This window comes from Chelon labrosus, assembly GCF_963514085.1.
Source record: "Chelon labrosus genome assembly, chromosome: 12".
Classification (NCBI taxonomy): domain Eukaryota; kingdom Metazoa; phylum Chordata; class Actinopteri; order Mugiliformes; family Mugilidae; genus Chelon; species Chelon labrosus.
In genome coordinates, this window is record NC_140345.1 from 20,108,299 (window position 1) to 20,136,174 (window position 27,876).

Below are 27,876 nucleotides of genomic sequence, written 5' to 3' on the forward strand. Positions count from 1 at the left end.
CTGCGCAGAAACAACAAGGGTCATCTATGGGCTCGGGCCTGCATGGCACACAACAAATCAGAGCAGCACAAAGGGCTCTTTTTTTTTTTTGACGAGACCGGGGCCCTTCCTGCTGCAGTGGAGACCAGCAGAGCTAATATTTCACATTTGAAGCAGAATGAATGTCACCTGCTGAGCTGGGAAAGAGGAAAGGCAGAATGTAAGTCATGAGCAACTGAAAAAATGTTCAATAAATTCCTAAAAAAAAAAAATTTGTCTCTGAGGTCACTAGTTCTTTTATTCTCTTTGTGGTCAACTTTCACATTGAAACAGTATTCTGGCACTAAGTTGCAGATGTGCCCCAACTCCCTACAACATCAGGGTGAACTTTTCACTTCAAACAAATCAATGCAGCTGCATTCGTTCCACTGAAATGGAAATGCGGGCCGCTCCCGAATCGTCCACTCTGACAGCCATCCATTAAACCGGCCAGCTCCCACAGCAGAGGACATCCAGTGCATTCCTCCCTCCACAACAATATGCACACTGTACGGACTAGAAATGGTGTAGCACTACACCGGAGAATCTGCATGCTAATACCGGCCCCAAACAGTGGCCTGTTGTCAGGGCTGCATAGTTATCACAGAGAAAACAAAGGGCCCAGTGTCACTAAAATAACTCCTATAAGTATGGATTTTCAACCCGATGCACAGTGACACTTATCTTATTTGAGCTGCGAGGCTGCTCTCGGTTGGGAGCCCAGCAAGTCCCAATCCGCGGAAAAAGTCAAAGCCGCGATTTGCTGCAGCTTTGGACAGAGCTGCTCCTAAGTGTGCGCATGCAATGAGTTTCTTAATCTTGTTTTCCCCTCTGGCAGATTTTCGTTCATCAGGCAGAGAGGCAGATGAAGAGCAGACACAAATGTGACGCGGTTTACGGAGGACGAGAGACCTTTGTGAAAACATTGCTTAGCTCTCTGCTTTGTTGTTCGCCTTTTATCTCGCACATTTATCCAGAAGCGACACCGTGGGACGGTGATATGATGATGACGAAACAATATGTCAGTAGCCTGTTGAGGACCAGATGGATACCCACCTTTGCTTTTGACCAAAATCTCATCAGGTGCTTCTAAAATCCCTTTTTTCTCTGCGCAGCTCTCCAACAAAAGCCTAATAGGTCACGGCATTGACAGTTATTCACTAAAAGCATTTGAAGAGTTCAAAGTGTTTTTCAATGCCTCCTGTAATAAGACATGATGGTAAAAAGGCCTTATGAAAAATTATCCACTATTGCAGCTCTCTTGCTACCGCTATCCCAGTGATCTCAAGTCATGTCCCTCCATGTGTCTAGTAATTTCACTCTTGTCAAGGTGAAAATGCCTTCTGAGAAAGAAAAAAATCTTTAAAGTTCATGATGACATGAGTCACAATCCTCAACTGCGGAACTAAAACTGAAAACAGATGTCACGTCCTATCTGATGACATTCTGTGAAGATTTAGTACAAATAAAATGTGCAAAAATGTCTAAAACTGTAGTCATGTCGAGTTCAAAGACGGGTCTAGATGACAGTCACCGCGTATTTCAAATACTTTGATGGCGAAACTTTAACAGTCCGTGCAACTGATGCGTCACTCTCGTTCAATTTATCTCTAGAGTCCCTGAATCAGACCCATGCAGGTAAAGAGATTGTTTAAAACCAATACTTTAAAACTCCAATACTTTACCATTAATCCAACAAATAGGTTTAAAGCAATTAAGATCTATGCAAGATGGTGATCAATGCCATTAACTGGTTGCTGTGGTGCCCCCCCCGTAATACTTTTGTATGATAGGATTTGCGCACACCATCAGAAAAGCTGAAGGATTTTTAAATAGATTGGCCGGACAGTTTTTTTCACAGCACTAAAAACTAATCTATGAACAATCCTCTCTGACATACGCGATTTAAGATTGCATTCTCATATTTCTCCGGGGAGCTCCTCAGCAGACAGCTCGACCTGCCAGCCGTTGTCGGAGAAGGAAAAGCTAGCTTGTGATCTCGACAGCCGACAGGGAGGCTCATTATAAAGTCTCTCTGAATCTCGTATGTCTGTGCTCTGTGACATGTCTATAGAGACTGCCGCGGAATTAACCAATCACTCTAGCTCATTTGTTTGAGGTGTGAATATATATGTGTAGTTTGGAGGGAGTGTGACAAAGTCTACCAAATTAAAGTTACGTTTTTTACGTAAGCGTGCTCATGCGGATTACTAAACATTCCTGAGAAATAACATCAGCATCTGTCCACTCAGAAACGGGCTCCAAAGGGGAAATTCAAACAGTTATCTGTACCTGTAGTTGCGCTTATACGGTTCAATTATTTTTTTCGCACGTCACGCATGCTAGTTCAGGCCCGTGGCTAATGCCGAACACGCGCGAGACCGGCGCCTCTTTCGTAACAAGCCAAGATTTGAGAGCAACGCCTGATTAATTTTCCATTTTGTTTGTTTGCTTCTCCATAATGCCACAAAATAGAGAGAGGAAGAGAGGGTTAGTGCTCAGGCCTCGTGTAAATGGCTCTAAATGGACTGTGTGCGACTGCAAAAGCCGTAATGGCTCCCCAAAAAGCATGCACTGTATCAGCCAAGATGTCACTCATTCGAACGGAGATTATTGCCGTATATTATTCTTACACACCTGGTATTTCAATTTTAACATCAAGTTCATTATTCGATAAATCCTTGGGTGTAACATGCAAATGAAAACAGCTGAGAAGATACACTGTTCGTATTGTTCGCACGCTCAGGGAGGTGGGCAACCAGCGCCCTGGGGTTGGGTGTCTTGCTCAAGGTTGGGCCCTCCTTCACTCTGCCCTTGCACATTTCTTCTTATCGGTTCTGGGAGCTGAACCAGTTAACCCCCAGTCCCACAGCCGCTTATTCATCCGCTACCCCAACTATTTGCTTAATGGTGTTTTACAGCCGTAATACAAACTTAGTTTAGTTTAATCCCTTGCAACTTGTTTTTCTCTAAAGAAAAACTTTAAGTGATTTATGAAACCCGACACATGAGGGTTATTTTCTTGAAATTATTAAATATGTAGGTAAAAAAAAAAAGAGTAAAATATGGTACAATTACAGTGATTTTCTCCAAAACTTAAGATGTTTAGATTCTTATCCATCACCCGGTGCCATCTGGGAGACAACTAATGGGTTTTCGAATTCACTCCGCGGCACCACAACACACAGCCAGAGTCATAAAGACCTATCTTCAGGGACATGAAGGAAGAACAAGGAGTCATGCAGCAGATGGTGCGTGGGTGGCCACACCAAGTATCAATTTGATTTAGGTTTGTTTTCTGTTCAGCCGCACAGAGCTGCAAAATAAACTCTATCCTCATCTCACGGTGGCACAGCCCCCTAAAATCATGGCACCACATCGTGACTAATTACGCGTCTGAAATATAACTCCACACTTCTTGTTATTAGCAGTAACAGTAAATAGGTTCCTCTGTGTGTCTGCTATTTGACCTCAAAGGGAGGAATAAGTAAGAGAGCTGCTGTTTTTCTACACTTTAGTGGCCAGCCCACGAGTCCTCTTGAATTTCCATCATCCATTATCTATTGCTCTTTTCTCATCTCAGCGGTGCCGCCAATCCTCTACCGGAATACTAATAAAATACAAATTACAGAGACAAAAACATCCCGACGTGGATCATCTTTTAGATGCCTCCACAGTCCGCAACAGTCCTGCATAATATTCATCAAGAAAGTTACATGTATATATAATTTGAGGCTTTTACGCCTCAGAGCGCATATTGGCTGTAACACATGTGTGGGCGATTGACAGGACTGTTGATCAATGCGGATGACTCAGTGATTACTGAACCAGTACGCTGACATCTGAGGCTAATCACTCTCTAACCCATACTCTTTTGTGTAAAAACAAACCTCCCGACCCACACACGCGTCCCGCTAATAATGGAGTGATCCAAACCCTGTCGTTTTTGAGCCAAACAATGACTGTTGCTCCTGTTCTGGGATTTATCACCAGTATTTCAGTTTTCAGTGATTTTACTGGAGCTTTGTTTAGATCGGGCTGTTTACCCACCTGTGTAGTGGAGATAAGTCTGTTTTTTTGTGTCCACAGTGCACTTTATCAGACAGGTGTTGTCTGTATGTCTTGGTCTTCCAATATAAATATCTTCTTCTTGAACAATATGAGATTGAAAGTAAGTGGACAACAGCTATTCCACGTTTGGAGTCTACAATACCTTAAATCCATGTTAATTATTCTTGTTTAATGTAAAAGGTATCCAGTAGGGATGTCCTGATCAGTATTGGGAGACTGGTATTGGCGCCGATCCAGGCATTTTTAAAATGATTGTGTCGGATCGGGCTTTTGTAGTTGTTTGTTTTAGATCTGCGATGAACCAAAACTCTGTCCCTGTAGCGTCAAAACATCTTGACTAGCGCCAGAGCTGCCTAAAATCCCAGAAGAAGTAGAAGAAGAAGATTCACCACCTACAAAAAAAAATCCCAAAACAGAATCCATGGAGTACACTCCAGGCAAAGGCTGCACCGGAACGACAGCGACAAACACTGAATTCTGCGCTTAAGAGAAAAGTTCCCGGAAGATGGCATCGATAAGAAATATATTTCAGGGAAAGGAAAGGAGTCCATATCCGTAACAGAGAATACAGAATTGAGCTGTGGCTGTGAATCTGTTGGAGCCTCTGGAGCCAAGGTATGAGCTACCCCCTTGACACTACATTTGCTTTGACAGCCTCACTTATTGGACTCAACACAGTCGCACAAGATAAAAAAAGCCTTTATGAATCTACAGGGAGGACATTTTGTTTGTTTAAGATTGGTTCAGGACTAAGATTGGCCAATATTTAATATTAAATTATTGGGATAGGATTAAAACTTGATTGGGACATCCCTAGTATCCAGTAGTATTCAATTAATGTAATAGGACAAGCCAGAGAACAAGGTGTCCTTGGATTTTTTGAGATGAATTTCGCCGCCCACAATTTATTTGTGACAGAAAGTTGGTCTGGAACCATTTAGTTGGAAACTGATTATGCTCCACCAAAGAAATATCAAGCCAATCAAATTGTCTGGACAGTCTGTATGGACAGAAGGCGATGTATTCATCCACATCACATCCGGGCCATGGAGCTGAAATGGTTTACAACAAAATGGCTTTGGTTGGTTGGTGCATCTGTATTGGCTGAAACATGCCCCATAATGAAATCCAAATGTGAACGGAGTCTGGCTACACCATGCTAGACATTCAAACAACTGCTGTTTTTAATCCCCTTTTCTCTGATGTGTGATTAATCCTGCTCCTTTCAGGTATTTCTCCTGCACAACCTGCACTATTACATCCGGCTCTCTCGGCACTTCATATAAGGAAAATCTAAAGAGTAAAGGAAAGAGGAGAGGCAGGTAAGTCCACTGAGGCCAGCACGTTTCGCTGGCTGGGTCGCTGACAGCTGTGTGACAGAACTCCTCAGTGCGTTGACTTTTTAGTTAGGCCCAGGCTCCAGATCTAGGTAGTCAATCACAGGCTGACTCGTTTCCTTCTTGACTCAATATGCCCTTTAGTTTAATAACAACTGCCAAGAGTGAGAATCAATCAACACCTTGCAGAGTCTAATGCGACCCTCAGAACATCTAACCACCATTAATTGCAAGTGTCTTTGCCGCTCGGCCTGACAACTTTAAACCAATCACGTCGTAATGTTTTCAGTGTGACTTGACGTCAATGGAAGCTGTAAAGTCAGTTTCTCTCTGACAGCTTGTTGTTGAGTGCTTTGCTTAGTGTTTAGGAATAAAGAAAGCAAAAGGAAATCAGGCGTTTTTAAGTCAAGTACGGTGTGTGTATTTTTTCCCCCTGCATAGTCCTTCACTACACTAGAACAACAACTCTTCCACCAGCTGCACGACCATCGCGGTAAGGACACTGGTTATGCAAAAGAAGGATAACTTGTAAACAACACTAAGGGCCAATTATCCAGCAGTCTGATGCATAGCACTGCAGAGAGAAGCAAGGGACTGCCGAGAGCCTGTTCACTTCAATTTGTTGGTTCCTTTCATAAATACTGGATTTATTCATGGGTTGAGATCCCAAGATAATGAGAGTATCTTGGGCCTGCCCATCACTGGTTTAGCAGAGGGGTTCTTAGACCACCTGAGGAGAAGTCGCAAAGGTCAGCTTCTGATTAGAGTTCTGTCAAATGTATCACGCCGCAAAACCTGAATTTATTATCACCAAGAGACTGGCCTCTTTCAAGATATATTTTTAGTTTCCTCTAATGGACACAAGGCATTATCACAGCCCTGGGGTGACCAGATAATAGCCTGTTTCCTCATCTTGATTAATTCACCATAACAACTCCAAGAAGTCCCTACGACGAGGTGGCATGATAATGCCAGTGAAATTACAGGGGCGAACTAACGCTGTGGAAATCTGTGATTACTGTGCCCACAACAATTACCATCAGCACCTCTATCTCCGGCATGTTCCAGGTTAAATAGTTGGGCGAAGACACCAAAAATGGCGTGTCAGATCTTTGCTGTAAACTGCACGCAAGGGGAGAAAGATCAGCATCTAGAAAGGGAGGAGGTATGCAGGGAGTGGGCCTCAAGCTTCTCATTTTTCCTCCTCTTCCTCGGCATGAAGAGGATGTGTGGCCTGGCATCTGGGACAACAACAAGGACTGTGGTGGGACCGAAGCACGGGAAGCATTCCTCTGAAAAAACATCCATCGCTATGTGGCCTCGGACCAACCCTCCCACCCAGGGGCAAAAATCCCTCTGTCGCTGCATTCATGGTGGATCTGAAGCACCCACAAGCTCGGAGGAAAAATAGACGTTCTCTGTCTCCGAAAGCCCATCTGGCATTCACGACGCTGGTCATCCAGAGATTTTCCTGGAGGAGATAAGAGCTGCAGCAGAACCACTCCCTTATAACCCGAGCCGCGTTCATGACCTGTGAACTTTAAACGGCGGCTTGAAACGGGAGCAGATGTACTACCGCTAAGGAAGATGAGCTTTAGCCGAATCAAAACCAGAAATCGCTTTGAATTCCAGATTACAAAGCAAACACCGGGGCGATACAATGGGTAGTCTGATCTGTGTTTGCTCTGAGTGTCGCCGAGTTCCATCACACACACAGTAGCGTCAGAGCCGCTGTATTTATTCAAGCAGCTGTGAGGATAAGTTCAGCGCTACCAAATATAATGAAAGACGTGGCGTTTCATCACGCACAGCTCCTCACGTCAATTTGTTTGCTGACAAACAGCAGCAATTTTCTGTTTTATTTCTTTTTATATCCGTATTGTTTTCTTGATGGGAGTCGATCAAAGATTTGTATGTTTTCTCTCACATCAATAGATGTGCGGATAATGTGTTTTCCATTTAAAAGTTGTTTTTTTAACATTCTCTGCAGTATTAATCAAATATTCTAGCTATTACTAACTCTGTTACTGATTGATTTGCGCTGATTTATGTATTTTAGGCCTGCAGCTAATGATTTTTTTCAGCAACTGTACAGTTCATTTGTTTCTTCTTATAATTTACTGTTTGGTCTTTGCGCTTTTCCTGCTGTATTTGATCAACAGACCAAAACACTATATGGAAAATGTGCAAATTTTTTACTTGATGTACTACTTAAACAAATAGTTGAATATTACAGTTCAAGATAAGTTAAAGTTCACATTAATGCAATGGAACGGGGTCATTCGCAGTTCGGATGCCACGGCCTATCCGAGCATTTGAGCTGCCGACCGTCCGCATCCCTTTAAAGCTATCTTAGAATCGCTGCTTCCAGCCTGTCACAGAGCAAAAGTCGCCTCAAACTGCTTTCATGAATATGTCAAAGAGTTCCGCAGGCTCCCCATGTCACCGTATCCGAGTCCAGCAGGACACCTTGGGGACGTGTTAGGACAGGAGACTGGCAGCAAGGATCTGCAGCCGAGAGAAATCTGTAAAATAATAATGCAATGCAACATCAACGTCAACATGGAGCAGAATTTCAAACGAACGCTTGCGGACATCCACCAGAAGCCGAGGCCGTTTTGAGAGCAAACCACGGCGCAGTAATATTATGGTGTTACTTTTGATTGGTTTGTTCCGCACTGTGATTTGAGGTTAATTCAAAAAGCTTACTCATGAACCTTCGTGCTGAAACTCCTCGGCTGAGCTCGGCGTTTTAACGCAGTACCGTATCTCCGCCATGACAGACATGTTTGTGGAGGATGAGGTTTTCACTGGCAGCCCGTATGAATGGGTGCCTCTAGTATGACAGTGGGACAGCACACAAGAAGAATAGAGCTCAGCGTGGCTTGATGCCATCAGCGTAGCGCTCAGGGACGTTTCCTCACCAACGGAGAGGCCAAAACACGTTAGCACATACACACAGTTAAACGTGGCAGTGGACGTGACTCATGGCCTAGAGTCGTACGCCAGCTGGATGCTTGTGTCAAAAGCTTCAGCTGAGACATTACACTTTGATTTTGTTTCTGTATAAACACTGGCACAAGAGCCTTGTCATTCCAAGGGCTTTAATGCAATCTGAAATATGTGCAGTATGTCTACTGCATGCTATGCTCTAAATCTTGAATGTCTGTCATCAGTGCCCTGACCAAGACTTAGAGGCTATTCAGGTTCATACCGCAGCAAAACACATGCCAATAAATTCACTGATAAGGGACAGCTTCATTTTGCCGGTGGAGGATAGATTACTGAGGTGGATTCTGATACTGCCAGTCCTGTTCACACTGCCACTGACATCAATCTTCGCTTTTCCCAATCTGGACAGCTTTATAAACAGGTGCACTCACAAAGCACTAAAGAGGTAGTGATCCGTTTAACACATTTGAAGTCCCCCTTCGCTCCAAAAGGTGTTTTTGGCAGGATTTGTTGCATCAAAACTAGTCTGGAAGCCAATCACGGTCCCACGGGGAATTTCCACAAGAGTGATGAAGCCTGCATTGCGGACTTTTGGTAAGTTAGGAGACATTTTGTGATGGTTTTTAGTGAGTGGGGAGGCATACGTGTGATCTCAATCATTTCTATATGCGACTGGAACAGCTCTTAAACATATAAGATCTGGATTTAACTCAGAACGCCTTACCTAAAGCACGTCCAATGGCTTAACTTTGTTTGTTTACACGATTACCTACTACGCTGTTTTCACAGGTGCAAATGCATATGACACCTTTAAATGGTTTCCCCATCCCCTAGGATTATTGTATATTACCTCTAGTCTAATGCCTCAGCTTAGAGTGCGTCTACTGTACATTTTCGCTCTGGATATGGTTGGATGATTCGTCATATAGTCTGATTCGTTTTGAAAATACCCAGACCTTCAGCCGCAAACATGCATCTCTGTTACTCCGTCACGCTCACAAATCTGATTGCATCCTTCTTGTTTTTCCTGTCTTAGTGCAGATGCAGATCTCAGATTCAGTCCAGAGAGTGTTATCCTTCGGCGGGTGGTTGAGGACCACATAGCAATCAGGCTCGAGAGAAAATTCTACAGTGGGCTCTGCCTTGTTTAGGACCACAAGTGTTGAAAATAGGTGGAATCGCCCAGACAGTCCAATTTTAGCATCACAGCCACCACCACTGCATAAGTGCTTTCAGTGAGAGAGGTTGATAACATTTATGCCTTTTTCAAAATCACAGGCCAGAATAGCAGTGCATCTGTAATCCTTATTTTTTTGAGAGATATTCTCTGGAGATTCGAGAATTGTGGGGTTTTTAGTTATAATATGGTCTTCGGCAGCTGTGTTAGGTGAGTACCACTCTGTGTCTTCTTCTTTTTATTATCTATCCAAGTGGTCCAACAGATAAAACCAATGGCCCAGTTCAGACTTGCTTTTTACGTACATGTGTCTAGGGATCCGATCACAAGTAGACAGCTCTAAATATGCCTGTTTACACCTGGTAAATTATAGAATTTGGTTCCAGGCAAACCACATTAACCACATCAACCAAGATGTTTGATGCACTTGTAAAGTCTCCTATGTCGAATCCAGCTTATGGGCCTTGAGCACTAACTGTTGCAGGTAATACTAGATAAAACTTTAATATGAATCAGTTGCCGTGCTAATTGAACACATCACATCTGTTGAATATGTAGTTCTTATGTGTGGACCAAACCAACGTGGTTGCATGTGGGCCAGACCACCTCAGACTGTGGTCTCAGTGATTAGACCTTGATGTGACCGCAATGCATCTTGCACATTACTACTTAGAGATTTCTACCTGTGATCACATTATCAGACCTCAGGTGTGAACGTGGCCAAACACCTGAGACACAATTTATTGCCAGATGTAAATATAGGTGTAATCTGGTTGTTTCGGGACAGCATGTCTAAAAACAGGCACAGATGCTTGGTGCTCATCCACAGCCGCACTTCCTCTTTAAGTTGGGTTTGTTGTGTTTGTCCGAGTGGAAAAAACTCCAGTTCATCTTGTCTGACATACGGGATGCAGTAGCTAGGGTAGTACTCTCTTGGTGGTTACCCATCATCCCCTCCCCCTGGACTCTTGTAGCCACAGACCCAGCTGCTAACACACAAACACGTGAACACACACGCACACGCTCTGACTGTGATTGTCCTGCCAGATGGTTGAGGCCAGATGACGTGGTCTCCTGAACTCATGGCCATATTGAGGCACAATCTCTGACAACATGGTGTAGGACCCACAGAGAGACGGGCGATGGAGAGGCAATGAACGTCTAAACGCAGAAGCATTCAGAGGATCGGCAGCACAGCTTTCTCATTTTTTTATGTGTTCACCTGAGATCAGTTCATTCATCCGAGATGGGGAGAAAGAAAAAGCTGAAAGAAAAAAGAAAGAGATCAGAGGAGAGGACACAAGGTGAGAGGGGGCAGAAAAGGCGAATCTGAACAATGGTGTCAAACCAAAGAACACTGGACCAGTGATGGATGTTGCCCTTTAACAATCAGGGCTTTTGAGGGGGAAGCAGAGGAGGTGCTTCATGTTGGCAGTGCCAGGGGCCGTACCAGCCGGAGGCAGCCTCCGCCACAGAGACAAATGACTGAGCCACTGCACTTTTCTACGTGCACGGCTGACAAATCCACGGCCGAAGACCCAGCCCATTCATATTCTCGGCGTTGCGTTGTGCTGCACAGTCAGCAGTGCTCACACAATTTCAGCGACGATTTACAGTACACACAGAGATGGGAAAACAACTGTGTGTTTGCCAAATAAGTCACTAGAGTCTACCAAAAAAAAAGTCTAGCAGAGGGACGGAGAATTAACTTTAAGTAATATCCCCTTGCCTGTCTTCAGTAGATATAAACAATATACAGTATAAGCATATAAAATATACACACATTTATTGTTTAAAGCTGCTCTAAACAGTAGTTTTATTCAAATATTTGAAAAGATTCAAAAGATGTTGCCTAGAGTGATGAAACCATGGAGGGCTGTCATCTACACAACATTAAGCTTTACAGCCATTTAGCATCTTGCAGCTTAGTTGTTGGGCAGAAAAACTAATAGAGAAGATTGTAGATTGGAATTATACTCATGAGGAGGACGTAAATAGGTCTCCAAATGAGTGGTGGTGTGGCTACATACCAGGTATCTGCTAACAAGTTGATTATATTACGTTTTAAAACGTCTCAATATTGTGTTCAGTTTCCTCCTGCTGTTCACAATGGGACATAACATCAGGTTAACGCAGGTGGAGGCACAGACTAGTTGGCTGCGAAAAGACAATTAATAGTTGTCCGACGGTCTACCACAAGCTGAGCTTCTGTTTCTACTCTATATTGACTGTGAGGCATGTGCTAAGACACATGAGAAAACACCATTTTCTCCGTCGTGTTGTCGAGCACTTAAGTTGTATTGAGCGTCCTTTCCTAAGGGTCGTGCAGGTTGGTGATTCAACTATATAATATTTTGTTATTATACCTCACAGCGCTTGCCCTGGATTTGACTACCTTTTAATTTCACAGCTAAAAGGTTTATGTTCTTTAATCAGCGTTTTCTTTTTTTACTTTTTAATGTCTTTATTGCATTACGTGAAACGCTTTGAACTCCCTTTATGTAAATGTGCTCCGTGGAGAAACGGGCGAACAACCGTGCGGGCTAAAAGTCAAATATTGGGTTTGTGGGTGAGCTACAAGCAATACATTTCTTTTGCAGAAGATATAGCAGACCTGTTATTTCCATATCCAGCTATTTAAAGTTTTATAGACAACCAGCTGATCTTTGCGGATGTTTCTCTAGAGCTGCAGGGATCATCAATAAGGCCAAAATCCATAAAAGAGAAATAACAATAACAGTTGACTTGTTCTACCCTTTTTAAGATGGAAATAGATTACATTCAGTGTCTACAGCAAACTATCAAGTCGGCAGAGTACGGAAGAAAATGCAGTCATTACTGAATAAAGCAGAGGGAGCTGTGCCAGGCCAGGAGAAGGGCACGTCGGCAAATGAAAACCCAGCTGTGTACGTCACACACAATGCTGCGGCAACTCCATCATGCAGAAAGTAAACCAAATCTTAAATATGCAGAAACCTTCATGGGGGGAAATCTAATTTCCAAAGACCATGTTCTGATTCAGTTTTCATTAAGGCTTGACCTGTGTGTTTTTTAGAAGTTTCTCTACAGAGTTAGTAATGAGCGGAGAGAGAGGTGGATGAGCCTTAGCTCCTACCTCTGCTTCCTATCAGCCGGTAGTAAAGAAAAGCACTCTGCCTAACCTCACACGGGTTGAGCCGAATCAATGCGATTTGACGCAGCCTGTTCTACCTGTAAGATTTCAAGAGCAGCCCGTAGGTCCCAAATGAAATTAGAGGGGAAGCACATAGCGCATGAACTAAGTGATAACCGGCCAATATTCAATTTCGCTGTTAGAAACTCAAGTGTGATCTTGAGAAGGGATGGATCGGGAAGGACAACTGATCTTCAGGGGCCAGTGCCTTATCATGATTATCAGCCGCTTGCTTTTGCTGTCTTTCATCATGCGGTCTTTGCGTTGAAACGTTGAGCCCCTTTTCATTTAGCGAGAGAATCCAATTATCCGCGTTGTTTGCGCTGTCACAGGGCTGTCGGGTGCCACTGCGCGTCGATCACTTTCACCGTTTTAATAAAAGACTACAATAAGGCAAACCAAGCGGGTGCTGTAGTTGTACATCTGACAATGCCGAGCAGTGTTCATAACACGGATCTAACAAGCTGCTTTGTTTTTCTCCCCCTATAAGCTGTGCAAAACAGAGCCCAAGTCTGATTTGGATAATACGGCTATTAATACAGCTGTCCTTAAGATTAATTTAATACAGTATATTATTGTTTTCTTCTTCACCAGAAGCCATTAAATGTTGCCAACGGAATGCACATTGTGCGTCGATGTAAAATATTTCTCATAGGTACTACTGGCATCCACCTTTCCTGCACGAGCTGAGTTAGGATTCACAGGAAACAATAAGCACAGTGTATTGGATGAGATTTGGAAAGGAAATGCTGAAGCATGAATTTCATCCACTGCAAAAAAACACAACACTTTCTTGCAAAAGTTTTAAGAAAGTTTATTTGGTACTTGGTCTTTAAACCAGACCATAATCTTCCCCTAACCTTAGTGTCTAAAGTAGGGCTGCAACAAACAATTATTTTTTCAATTGATTAATCTGTTTGTTTATTTCTTCGACCGGTCGATTAATCTATCGATTAATTTTCAATATAATGTATCGACTATTTTCTGTAACTTCTAAAACAGAACTTTTCCAAATATACTTTTTTTCAAACATAATGATGACATTAAACCCATTTTACACTTTAAGTTTGACCAGCTCAGATTTATTGAGTTTAATTGATCTGACCATATGACCGTATTCTATGCTTATTTAGCATACACAGTATGTATATTTTAATTCAATGTCTTGTGCTGATTGTAATTGGAAATGCAGTCGTATTATCCTGTAGAGGGCTACCACTTTGTGAGGTTGGACCCCTGGTATCCCTTTCAGAAGCTGCCTCAATTCTTTGTGGCATAGATTCAACAAGGCGCTGGAAACCTTCTCAGAGATTCTGATACATACCGACATCATAGCACCAAACAGCTTCTGCTGATATGCGGACAAAACATTCATAATGCAAAACTCCCTGTCTGCCACATCCCAAATCGGTCATGACAAGGAGTTTAGCGTGTTCAGCTGGACTCCATGCATTACGTGAAAGCGAGAGTCCTGTTAGCAAGGTTAGCACAGAACATACAGACGAGGCTTCAAAAGATGTGCATATGTGGACAAGGCCTGATATGATATGAGCATTTGTGTACTAAGGGTACCAAAGAGTTCTCCATTTCTGAAATATCAGGAAATAACAGCCAAACCACATTCAAGTCACCGTCAACCACCTTTCTTCCTCACTCTGACACTTTAGCACATCCTATGGACCATGCCCACAAGACTAAATGGTTTGAGCTTCAGCCACACGACTGGCTGATGAATTATTTGCTTTATCATGCACTTGAAGCTGTGTGTAGTTTCCAGTGAAGCGACAGGCGAGCTGTAAATTGTACTGTATCGAACGTCGTATTTCCAGAAGAAATGCTTTTATAACTGGCCTCTTCTCAAGAGTCTTGTGAGTGAACAAAGGAAATACAATCTGAGCTGTGATGAGTTTTTTTTCTTTTCTCGATAGAAATTTGAGCAGATAAGAAGCTCAAAAGCAACAGAGACCGTAAAAAAGAGAGAAAAGCAGTAGGTATTGATGAGCTACGTAATGAAGTGTTCAAACGTCCTAGGACGTATCTAATAAAACAACATTGGGATTGTATCTTTCTTTAAATCATTACTACCTCTAATACTAAATCTTTACACAAGGACAAATAAAGTGCCGTTAGATCTGGTTGCCGGTAATCAATCAGCTGTCTTAAACGCTGGATATGATGAATGCATCCTACTTTTTTATGGCTCACTTTTATGTGTCCAGTTAGAGTCAGTGACATCAATTTCTTCCTTCATTCACTAATTCCTGGTGTGGGGAACCAAGCTTCTGTTCGAGCCAGAGAGAATTACAGCATTAACTTTCCCTGGAGCCTCATCACAGGGACTTTCACAAACAAAGCCTTCAGTAGCAGGCAGCTGAATTAATTCCTCGCTGACAGAGTGCAGTTTCTTCATGCAGACAATGTAATATGAGGATAAAAATGGCACCCTCAGGGCACACTCAGGAGTAGTCACTGACACAGAGCACATGAGTATTTATCCGGTCTCTGGAAGCCTTACTGCACACTGGAAAAATAGATAATACTCTTTTTCCTTGAATACCATGTTCTCAGACTAAATATCCAAGTGTTTTGCATGAGAACAGAATGGCCTGCAACATACACAGATGAGGCATAACATTATGACCACCTTCTTAATATTGTGTAGGTCTCTGTGTGTGCCTCCAAAACAGTTGTGACTCATCAGAGAATGGACATGGGCCTTCTGAGGGTGTCCTGTGGTGTCTGGCAACAGAATGTTGTTAGTGTTACTTCTCCGGTCAGTGGTTTTAATGGTAAGGCTGATCGGTGTAAGAGCTTAGGTAACACATACTTATTCATCTCATTAAAGCCCTCTCCATGCGCATGAGTGCAGGAAGAGGCTGACGCTAAAAAACAAACTAATTACAACGAAAACATCTTTTCAAGCCAAGTGCTCCAGAGATAGAACCGGGGCCCTCCACTCCGGCTTTCACTCCGTACGAACACGACGGCTTCTCAGCTTAAAGATGTCCTTGATGTGCTCATTATGATTGGATGATAGCAATGCGTTTGTAAGGTCTAACCCACAATCTGTAATTCTCAATAGCGCGGCCTCTCTCGTGATCGTTTTCTAAAGCCTCCTCTGGCAGTTGAAGCTTCAATAAGATAGACTGTAAAGGAACACGGGCAGCATTGCTTTACAGTGTAAATGCCCCTTCCAATGGATAATGTGGAGTTTAAGAAAATTGTACACAGCTCTAATAACACCTACACCGCACCAAAGTTTACATACACTAAAGTACACAGCTTCTAGGTGGATGTTATATTATGATGGCACAAAAAGAAAACTAGAAGAGACTTTTGGGTATAAAAAATTCAAACATGGCAATAAGATAAAAAGTCAAATACTGCAAACAGTGACATTTAGGTGAACAGTAGCAGAAACCTAGACAAATGCTTCGCGAGGTTACGTGCTGTGGTTCTGCTCTTGTCCATTTGGTGTGAAATTGGCATTAACATTGTCATTCTTAAAGAACCAGCAGCTTTGGTTGTGTTGAGGCAGTGGGAAAGTAGCACCTTCATGCCATGGTTCATCCCACACAGGGCAATCAATCAATCAATCCCTCTGCACTACAAAGCTATTACCAATGACAAGCATCTCTTAGGCGTCTGCAACGTTTGGGTAAAACTCTAATGACGAGTCGTTGCAGCCCTAATGCCATACTTAACATAAGTAAGAAGTGTTGCTCAAGTGCTCGAGGGCATTGTATGCTACGTACATGGTAATCCCACAACAGCAGCCACTGCTGAGCTACATATGTTTTGTCAATGTTGTGGTAAAATAAAAGGGTAGGGTTAAATGGCACTGGGAAATGGCTAACGGTATTTTTTTGGACAGGAAATTCCGGAAAGAGAGACAGGAACTGGGAAAGCAGACACATGATTGTTTCATTGCAATGCTGAAGTTGAGGCTAGCTCATCAACCATCATGCAATGCCAAGAGTTGAGCAACAATTTCTGGGTTCATGTTATTAAAAATGACTTGTCGGCAGTTGATTATGCCAAGAGCCTGTACATGTACGTACCTACTTACAAAACGCCCCCTTACCTACTGCCCAGAAACGTTGGGCTAAATGTACAACGACCCATATAGCCCTTTAATCCACCTCGCTTTTAAATGGTCTGTCAGGCAATTGTTTAAGTCCTTCTGAATTTTCTCAGCCTCTCCTGGGTTTCTGTCTGCAACGCCTGTTAATTTCTCTTCACTTCACCCTGTGATGATGAAGAAATTGTGACCCAGACAGAGCCAGGATGGAACATGCAGACAGATAGAGGGGGTCTATTTTACCGAGCGGGGGCCTGCTGCAGGCCTGTCCAGGTAATGGAGTCATAATGGGCTTTTAACTGCCGCACAGCTGATGGTGGTGTTTGCCCTTCGGTGAAAAAAGCAGTGCAAACAGGAAGTGCAGCACAGAGACATCCCAAGACGCTGGACAGGCCGGGGTGAGTCACGACGCCTGCTGATGACAGGTCCACCAAAACACGCTTCAATAAAGACCGCTAACGTGCCCGTCATAAACCACTCACGCCGTGCCAATTTGGTGGAAATTCCTGATTTTTTTCTTCTGCTCGCACTCTGGATCAACCTAATGGCGCAGGATTACTTCGGCCTCGGTGCACAGGTCACATAAATGTGTCCAAATAGCAATGAGTTAGAAAGTGATAAGAGAATGGGATTTTTACACACTATCAGGAGGCAAGAACCAGTTAAACATTAAGCATTCAAGCAAAATCAACACATGACTACTGAGGTGCACCAAAGCGGATTTTTCATCAATAAAGACAAATAACACACTATGAAAAAGCTTTAATATTCACTCACCCCTTTAACAAACCTTTAATTAAGACAAATTGCTCTTTAACTCCACCTTCAGTCTTCATTTACCAGATTAATCAGTCTAAATACCAAACTAATTATTTCTCCTCGTGGTTTAGGCACAGTTCTTTGAGGCAAACTCCTTAGGAGAACCAAACAAGCGTGGCAGGCACAGCACGGCAGTCAGTTCACGTAGCCTGCCTCTTGACTGCTATTTTAAAGAGATTGCCACTTAAACCTTAAACCTGCATCCTAATTCATTCTTGTCCTCATCATGAACTGGCAGAAGCACTGCTGTGAGGAAGCTAAGGTTAAATAAGAGAGCAGTGTACAAAAAAAAAAAAAAAGGGCTTCGTGATGGATGATTTAAAGGGCAGGCCACCGAAGAAACAAGCAAGCACGGCTGCTACTACGGTAAGTATCTCCGGTAAATTCATGCCTGCACCTGGATGCTATGTTTTCCCCGAAGGCAGTGTGGGCGGCCGCTTTGAAGTATCACTCGTGTCAGTGGTGGACCCTCAGAGTCTGTTCCATGCTGATCAATGACAAGTGTTCAACGCAGGGGACATTAATTACTGTGGCTGCGGGAGGAGGAGCATATCGAGTGGATCAATCTGGCGAAGCCTCTGCATGGTACAACCTTCCCGCTGATTACAACCAGAGAGTGAGCGGGTGGCTCTATGGCACCGCGTCCAGGGGTAAGATTACACAATCAAACAAGCTGCCGTGACACAACATCAATGCGGGCACGCGAAAAGTCAATCGTGCACACGGGCGCACAAACACAGCCTGATGAATTGGTTTTGCATAATATTAGATCAATATTGACTTTTCCCTGAAAATGAGTCAGTTAGTGCCTTCCACCCTCTAATGCATTTTCAGTGACTTTGTATTTGTTGTATAATCACTCAATACTTCATTGAATGTGTACTGAAAGACCTAAACTAAAAGACACATTCAGACCGGATTGACCCATTTACAAGTGTACCACATTTTCATTATTATTATTCTTAGCTGGAGTGACACTGGCAGTAGCAGCGTTCGGTCTTGTTAATAGCAGTTTTGTAATAACAATGTAGGTGATGTAGTTGAAAAATATGAAAATACCATATTGAGCAAGCTAGGTAATGAGTTAGAGCTAGGTTTTGAGCAATTGAGTTCTTGAGCAATTGGACAATTTGGCAAACATTTAGCGGCACGACATTAGTATGGATTTATCACAACTACATAAATGTCCATGCATGATATTTACTTTAGCTGTCGGACCTATTCTTAGCTAAACAGGAGGACAGATTGAGCTACTTCCCAGCTCTGAGGTTCCACATAAGTGGTTTAAAAGTGACATAATCAGCCTAAAGCAATATTTTAAAATTAGAATAGATTTATCTGTGGGAAGGACCTAACACCTCCCCCTGTACTTCAGCCAATTATAATGACACATAATGAAACAAAACTTTTCACAACTTAAAATATCTCCACGGAGCAACACTTGGCTAAGCTGATAGCAGCAAGTGTGAGTATTATTTAGGGCCAACTCGGAAATTTAGCTTTAATTAGGTACAGCACAGTAAATCAGTCGGACTGCTGTCATCATAGCTGCTTGAATCTACAGTTGCCTTTTTTTTTTTTTTTTTTTTCGGTTAATTGGTGATTCTGAATTGTCTGTCTCTCTGTGTTAGTCCTGTGATAGACTGGCAATCCTGGGTGACCTAGGGTGGACCCCGCCTCTCGCCCAATGACAGCTGGGATGGGCTCCTTTTGTTAATCATTAATCCCTACCAGAAGGAATAGTATGTTGATATCGGGAAATGAGTGTGGTAGGACGCCATTTGGATTTAACTTTGGGGCGTGTTTCAACCAGTAAAAAAAAAAAAAAGTAGCTCTGCAGACAATCGGGTGGTCCTACAGAGCCATTTTGATGTGAAACAATTCAACTCACTGCGACTATGTCACTGTTACTCTTCAGTTGATTGGATCCACAAGATCTTTGCATATCCCAATGGAGTGGTTCCAGGCCAACCTTTTCGTCCTATCAGCACATTAGTGGTGTAGACTACCACAAGAACTTCTATTGTCGGTCTACAGCAGTCAGTGACAAGAGACAAATCCTATTTGAACTGTGTCTAACTTACACAGTTACACAGTTTTGTCACAAAACTGCTGAAATACAGTATGAGACTGAAAGCACACAAGACTACGACACTGGATGGATGCTGCCGTTCCTTAAGTCAGTACACGTGGACAAATCATTCCCCTCTCTTGCTTTTCCCTTAAGCTCACCCAGAAAACAATCGAGGCTGACACAGAGTGGAGAAACAGGCTGCACTTGTCTTCCATCCCCTGCCTCTTGAACACACGATGCTCCTTCCCAGACATATGTGGTCAAAGGATTTAGGTTCTTATCCTCCCGAAGAAGGAACGACCTGCCCTATCTTCCCCGAACTTCAACCTCCCCCCATAGCTTTGTGTGATTACTGTTTCTGACACCAATGATCGGCCGATGCAATGAAAGCCTGCCGTTAAAAGTTCTCCAGGCGACTGTCAACAGCACATACTGTATGCGAAGTCATAAAAAAATAAAGTCATTTCCTTCGCCCTGGGAGGTACCTGATGGCTGCTTCTTCTCTTGGCCTCTGTCATTAAAGTTGACAAGAAGAGCCACCAGGAAGCCTTAGAGACAGTGATGGTTTCATTCATAATGAAAGAAAAGGACAGTGCCAGTGCTGATTTCATGGTAAAAGATTGTTGCTAAGCACTGATTGAGCTTTTCTGCTGACCTCTCCAGAGTTACAGAATACAAGAAGGACATTTAAGCAAAAAAAATTAAAATATCAAAGCAGAAATTGCCTTTGATTAGACCAGCTGCCTCAAATTTGAACCGGCAATTGCAAATTTCTTCTGACCTCAAGTATGACCCCATTCACCAGCATCTACAACTGTCAACTTGGTACCAACCTGCATCTTTCTTGGGCATCAAACTCTGCCCTCATCTGCTGAGCTGCAGTATTACAAATGCACTTCTTAACCCCTGTCCACTCACAGCCCGTCAAAGCGTCTCGAAAGGGGAAACTTCTGAAAACTGCGAGGAAAAGACTGAGAACTCTGGGGTACGCGCAGCACTAATTTCTGGGATTTCCTCATTATGATGAATGGCCGGCTTCCACAAACCACAAAATTTCATTCGTCACTGGCAACCGCTAACTTTTCACCAGCCAGACTGCTCCCTCCAAACAAATGTCACAGTGCAGGATTAGGAGCTCCTGAATCTGTGTGGTGAAGCATAAGTCTTTCATTGTTGCCCAGGGGTGGAAAAAAAATAAAACAACACAGTAACTGAGACAATGATAGCTGAGTTAAAGGAGCTAAGGCTGTCATTTAGGTTTCCACTCCCGCTTTATGACTGAGGCTTCAGAGAGGATGGAGGCAGGAGAAAAACCAAGAATTTATATTTAATTAGGATTATTAACAGACATATTTGTGATTGCATATTTATATATTATTAATTGTGCACCAATATCAATGCATTTGTTGATTTCAGCTGGGGCGGGGGGCACAGTCTTTAATTTGGTAAAAAAAAAAAAGCTCAATAATTGTGCAAACTGTTAAATATTTCTTTCATTATTTATGAAGCTACATGCGTAAAAACATGCACATTTGCTTTTGTGTCGGCTGGGAGTTCAGTGTAACGTCAGTACACGTGTAGGTTCTGACTCAAAGCGTATTTGAACGTCTTACCAAAGACTTCATCTTGTGATTCGGGTTCCACTGTTGCTGCTGTTACTGCTGCTGCTGCTGCTGCTGCTGCTTCCTCCATTGCTTTGGGTTCAGGTGACGAATCCTTTAATAAGAACACAAAAACAGATTGAAGAGGTGAGGTGCTGAGGCGCCATGGCAACAGAGCAAAGACAAGAGACCAGCAGCCAGAGAGAAAGAGAGAGAGAGAAAGAGAGAGAGAGATAGTTGTGCTTATTATTTTGAGGCTTTTGAGTCTTTGTTAGAGAAGAATCACGCTGAGACTCATTCATCTAACATTCAAAAGAATATTATTCTTTGGAATCACGTACATATTGAGTTTGAATCCACTGCTGATATTAAACTCTGTATGTGTGGTCATCGGGACTTTACATACTATAAAGCACCTGACAGATTCACAGAAAGGTCTTAGTCTGTTTTTAAACTTTAATAGCAGCTTGTTTATGCCTGGCGCAAACTCAAATGGAAGAGATGAACAGTAGCGATCAGGCATAACATTATGACCACAGACAGAAGAAGTAAATAACATTAAGGAAAAACAGCACAAGGTGTTGACCTGGCCTCCAAATTCACTAGATCCCAAACTGATCAAGTATCTGTGGGATGATCCACAGAGGCCCTTCCCCTCAACCCATAGGACCCAAAAACACCCCACTAATAACATTCTGTTGCCAGACACCACAGGACACCCTCAGAAGGCCCATGTCTGTTCTCTGGTGAGTCAGAACTCTTTTGGAGGCACAAGGGAGACCTACATAATATTAGGAAGGTGGTCATAATGTTATGCCTGATCGGTGTATGCTGTAATGTAAACATACACATCTAACAGACTGATACCTGCTTGGGCATCAGAATAAAAGTTGAGCTTATGCAGATAAATCCGCCATGTGTAACAGGTGTCGGCTGGGACATCGACTAGGGACTAATTTGATACAGATCTCCACGTGATTTAATTAAAATGTTTTGCACCATGATCGCATCTGTTTGAAACCCCCCCGAAAATTCACAGATCCTGCAGCAGGAAGTCTGTAAAATCAAAAACTGAAGTCGACATAAAACTCAAAAGTGCACCCACGAATGCTTTCACACATTTGTCGTGTCACTTTTGCTCCAACGAGGTGACATTCTTAACAGCAGCGCGTGGGCCAACACGTAGAAAACAAAGGAAGTAAATAATGTTTGTGGTTACACTGAAAGCACACCCGCCCTCGTCAGGTTTCAGTACATGAAGTCATAATCTAGACAGTCTGAAAACTGAATCATTACGCTTTTGCATCTGGTTGAGCTCCTTTAAAAGCCTTCCTCACTGCATAAAGTTGCATTCTGTTTCTACGTACAGCCTCCGGGTGAACTAAATATGCACGTTTTTCAAATTCTAATCTCCAAGTTTTATAAATCCTCTTAGCGATTCCCTCCCCCCACCCCTCCTCCTCCTCCCTGATGACAGAGTACAATTAACGGCTCCAGTTCGCACGTCCGAGTGGGTACGCCAACAGGGGGAATCAGCGTAGGCATTCAAAAACTGTGGGCACGCTGCTCTACCGCTAAAAGAGGATAGAGAGGCGTGCAACTGTGACGCAGTCCCATCAGCTGAGGGGAGGCGAGGAGTAGTGCTTATCAACACAATGGTATAAGCGTCACGCTTTATGTAAAGAAGTGACGTACGTGGCGCTTTCATATGAAGAGATGTTGATGCGGTTGACACTGACGCATATCAGCAAAGATGAAGCATGTTTTTATTTATTTGACTTATCAAGTGACGACTAGTTAAAATAATTTAAGTCCAGCTTTCATAAGTTTGACAAATATGAGCCCTGAAATAGTCTAATAAACCTCGCTTAGTCCTATTTTTAGCAAACTGGAGGAGGACAGTGTAAGACGAGATGATTAATAACATGTGCAGGACTAGGCAGTCTGAGACAAGGATTTACCTCGCATCAGCCACTGAAAATCCCAAATTTAACAATAAAACGCATAAAGCGGAATGAAAAAAAAAAAAGAAATCGATCAAATGGTGAAAGTAAAATCAAACAGTACGAATAACTTACTAATAATTCAGAAACCTGGACAATGAACACGCATGGAAAGTGACTGCACCCACACACACAAAAAAGCAAAAAGCAAAAAGTTTTACACCAAGAAAAAAAGCCAAAATACCAAGCTGAAGTAAAAGTGGCAAACATTTTTCATGTTCAAAATGTCACATCTTGCAGTGTGATCAATAGTTCAGTGTCTGAGATAATGAACATGATGAACAAACAGGGGATGTTATTGTAAAAGCAAAACAGCAAGAGGAATTCGGTGAAAGAAGACCAGCTGCACACCAATTTCTTTGCATTGCTAAAGCTTACATTATCACTCCATTCCTCCAGTCTGGCACATTCTTCATATTTTTTTCATCATAAAGTGCTCAGCTTTCAACCTTTGTTGGATTTTGTCCACACACGCCCACGCACATAGTCTCGGCCGTCTTATCTCTCTCCATAGCCTTGCACTTCTTGTGTAGTGTAGAAAACAAGCGACGCAAACAACAAAGAAAAAACACATCACGAGATGAAACACTGGCGATTGTATTTTTGTTTTTTCTCGAACTGTTAACTTTGGTTGCAGAGCAGAGTGGTATTACTGGACCAACATGTAATGGGGGCTTTTCAAATTTGCATCTTCATCTAAGTGAGGTGGAAATTATGAGAGGCATTCTAGCCCCGAGCACTTAGGCTTTCAGATTTAAAAGGACGCAACGTACACAAAAACCCGGACCCTATTATTAAAACATGGCATGAAAAGACAAAATATGTGGTCAATTTTTCCCTAAGTGGACCACAGCAGCAACTTCTTTCCTTCCTTCCCTCCTGCCATCCTTGCTGTCAGTGTGACTTCACACCTATTCGTCCCTGGGGGCTCATTAAATATAAGTCCTAGAGACCAGAGCTTCCATAGAGGTTGATGAAGCATCCCTTGACCCTGTGGCCTTGGCATATATCCACCATCAGTAACTTCCCGGATCCACCCATATTTTTAATAATCACTAGAATGAGCTGTTTTGCATTGTGGGGATCAATAAAGTCTTATCTTATCTTATTTAGTACACCACTATAAACCAGTGCCTTAGCATTTTAGGATTCTCTAATGGGCGTTGGTGACTGATCCACAGAGATGCCAAACAATCAGCATCTTGGCAGGTGAAGGCTTGTTCCACAATTTGGCAAGAATCATCTAGCAATGTAGCTACACAGATTGCTTTCAAAACTTGATTGCTGTGTTCAGCCCATGATAGACAGCAAGACCGTTGGTAGCCAATTTCTTTTTGTGGCTGAAAGTTGCTTTGGATCCTCTGCGTTGGGAACTTTTTTTTACCCTGGCAACGATCTGGAAGAGTAACAGTGACGTAGTCATTCACGTAATCTGAGGCCTGTGGCACTGAATTTGTTTACAGCACAATGGCTATGCATGCTAGAACATAGACTGTATATAAATATGGACAATGCGTCCCCACTTCCTTGCATTGGCCAAACTACTGCTATTTTCCTGGAGATACAGGAAGCGCCATCTTGCGACTTCCGAGAGTTGAGCCACGTGGAGCCACGATATCGATGACCGATGCGTTTTTGTTTAATTAATATTGCGGCCTGCTTTACCTCCACCAGTTACAAGGAAATGTTAGATTATACACTGTACTTATTTATTAATTTTTTTCCCACTTTCACGGTCCTGCAGGACGGCTTCACGGGGAGGCAGGCATGGCAATTTGCAGTGATCATTATGTCACATCCTGTTTCTATAGCGTCAAATGGTGTTTGAAAAATGGACACTTACGTATGCATCAGCATTATATTAACCAACTAAAATGACGGAAACCATCCTTGAAAACAATTTATTTGTCCTTTCCTGTTATAATTTGGCCCAAGTCCCATCCACTAACATGGAGGAGGCGGAGCTTATGACCTATACTGCAGCCAGTCACCAGGGGGAGCTCTACTTGCTTTGGCTTCACTTTTGAGGAGCTGTTCTCCATCTTTATACAGTCTATGAGCTAAACTGCTGGTTCATCCAATCACGTGCAGAGTATTTTCTGAAAGTGCCTTTAATTTGGCACTGTTAGATTAGATCAAGCTCTAAATATCTCAACATTATAAAGCAGAGGTTGATAGGATATCAATCAGAAATTGAGGAGATGTATGAGTGGAAAGAAAGGGACAATATATAGTCCTAAAGATGCTTGACTAGCTCGACTGTTTTAGTTACACTGCTTAAAATATATGAAAGAAATTGCTTATTAGCATGCTCGTTTGTTTAATGGCCATCTCGAACTGGCACCCTCACACATCAGAGCACACCGCTCCACTCAGCCCTCTGATCCCCATCCAGCGCTAGGGTACTGGATAGGGTTCAGTGCTCCAGAGCACTCCTTAGGTTTGAGCTGCAGAGAGAGGGGAAGCGGAGTGCAGCGATTTGAAGACATTTTCAGGGCCTGGCTGATTTGAGACTTTCAAAGAGATTCAAGTTCGCCATCCTGTCTGCAGTTTGCTGATAGCTTTGCACTTCAGTGTTTCATCTTGTCCACTCTTCAGAGATGGAAGACAAATGGAGTATGTACACCTCACCTTTTCGCAAAAATATAAAAAGACACAGTGCAATCTTTGTGCCTCGACCTTCAAAAGGGACGGTTTTACTTAATGATATCCATCAAAGGGCAAAAGGACAATCACATATCTCCAACATGTGTCGCTTATTTAGAGAAACACAGAATAGCAAGCAAAGTATCCAAATCCCGTTGCATCTTTTGCACTTAGCTGTGGTATAGTGGGTAAAATCCCGGCTTGGAGATAGAGAGAGTGATAGATCTCACGCAGAGGAACTGAAGAGATAGAAACAGAAAAGCTCAGCTGGTCACATTACATAGAGTGCTTTAATTGGTACAGCTGGTAGTTTCTTGGGCTGTTGGTTTACTAGCTTAGCCTCAAGCTCCCTCATCTGGAGACTTGACTCGACTCTCAGTAGTTTCACAAATGGCACTGTCTTATAATCAGGCACAAAGGAGCACACGAAGATGGAAGTAACATCTCATTATGAAGTTACTCTCAACGAGACAAGTTTATGGTTTAAGCTGCAGAACCAGACGCAGAGCTTGTTGACAGCAGGAATAACATAAAGCCCTTTTAGACAAGATTTAATTAGGTAAGATTATTCACGGGGAGAAGGGCTTCAATTGCTTCCGAATCTCTGATTTTGGCATATTTGGTTTTAATTTCCTGTGGCAGTTTGTCCAATTATTCTAGTGCTGTGACAGATTTACTAGTAATCTCTGCATTAGTGGCAAAACTGCAGGGGAGGAACTTTAAAAAAAAATAAAGTTTTTCAAGCAAACTGGAAAGAAGATCAACACGAGTAAAAACACCAATAGATCACTGTACCTCCTGCTATCAGTGTTTAGGCTGACATCAGCAGCACTGTCCTGCTCAACACTGGATCAGCTCACTCGAGAAAATATGATGCAAGATGTCGTTACATTAGACAAACTCATAGGTTAGTCCTCAACTTAACGGCCTCTTCTTCTTAGAATAAAATTCTAACCTGCCTAATATTGTGTAGGTCTCCCTTGTGCCACCAAAACAGGTGTGACTCATCAGGGCCTTTAGGTCCTATGGGTTGAGGGGAGGGGCCTCTGTGGATCATCCCACAGATACTTGATCAGTTTGAGATCTAGTGAATTAGGAGGCCAGGTCAACACCATGTGCTGTTTTGGCACAAAGCGTTTTTGTGTGTGTGCCTGCGCCAGGCTGCATCCTGCTGGGGTGTGCCATTCCTATGGGGTGGGGGTCTGGCCTGGTCTGGTCTAGGTGGGTGGTACATGTCTAAGTAACATCCATACGAATGAATGCCAGGTCCAAATGTTTCCCAACAGAACATTGTATTGTCACAAGATGGTCAATGTTATTTGCTTCTCTAAATGCACTAAATCCTAGCTTCATGAAGGCTATGGTGTTCAGCACTAGTTTTAAATGACACAGAGCTGTTGATTCAACTGCGTTTTCCTGTGAGGCAGTGGTTTGTAGGACTGTTGCGTGTTTCCAATATTTTGACACAGCACATTCACGGCATAGCTCCGGACCCTACGTCGTGACCTGACGTGCACCTCCCCAGAAATGTAACTACATGTCATGGCAATGCGGACCGTAACGGCTGGGATTGGTCGGAAATGCATTTCTTTGTTCACGTGACTCAGCGGCTGGAAAACCACAGAAAGTTCTTCTTTGTTCAGGCTCATACACACCATCTACTCAGACGCCTGCTCCACATTCTGTGCGGCAGTGATTTTAGTGAAACTAACCGCCGGTCCACATTTATTATCTTCAGCCCCAACATGAGCCGCTCAGTTCCACTCGCCATTGTGTGAAGTGCAGAGTGAAGCTCAACGGCGCTGGCCAGTCGCCGCCTTGTGTTTTGGTGGCGTAATTACAAAACGATCACGGCTCACAGGTATAAATGCTCTCGCCGACATAACGCCCCACGCCGCAGCCACGCCGCAAACGTGTCGCGGTAC

The 27,876-nt window shown here is 43.0% G+C and overlaps 1 protein-coding gene across 1 annotated transcript in view; it reads right to left on the reverse strand.

Annotated features, from left to right (window-relative positions):
* The window catches only part of LOC311497434 (myelin basic protein-like), a 49,566-nt gene that overhangs the window by 440 nt on the left and 21,250 nt on the right, over window positions 1-27,876 (reverse strand). The window contains exon 3 of the mRNA XM_084557746.1: window positions 21,315-21,417. Coding sequence (XP_084413872.1) covers window positions 21,315-21,417 — 103 coding nt within the window. The remainder of the gene's footprint in view (window positions 1-21,314; window positions 21,418-27,876) is intronic.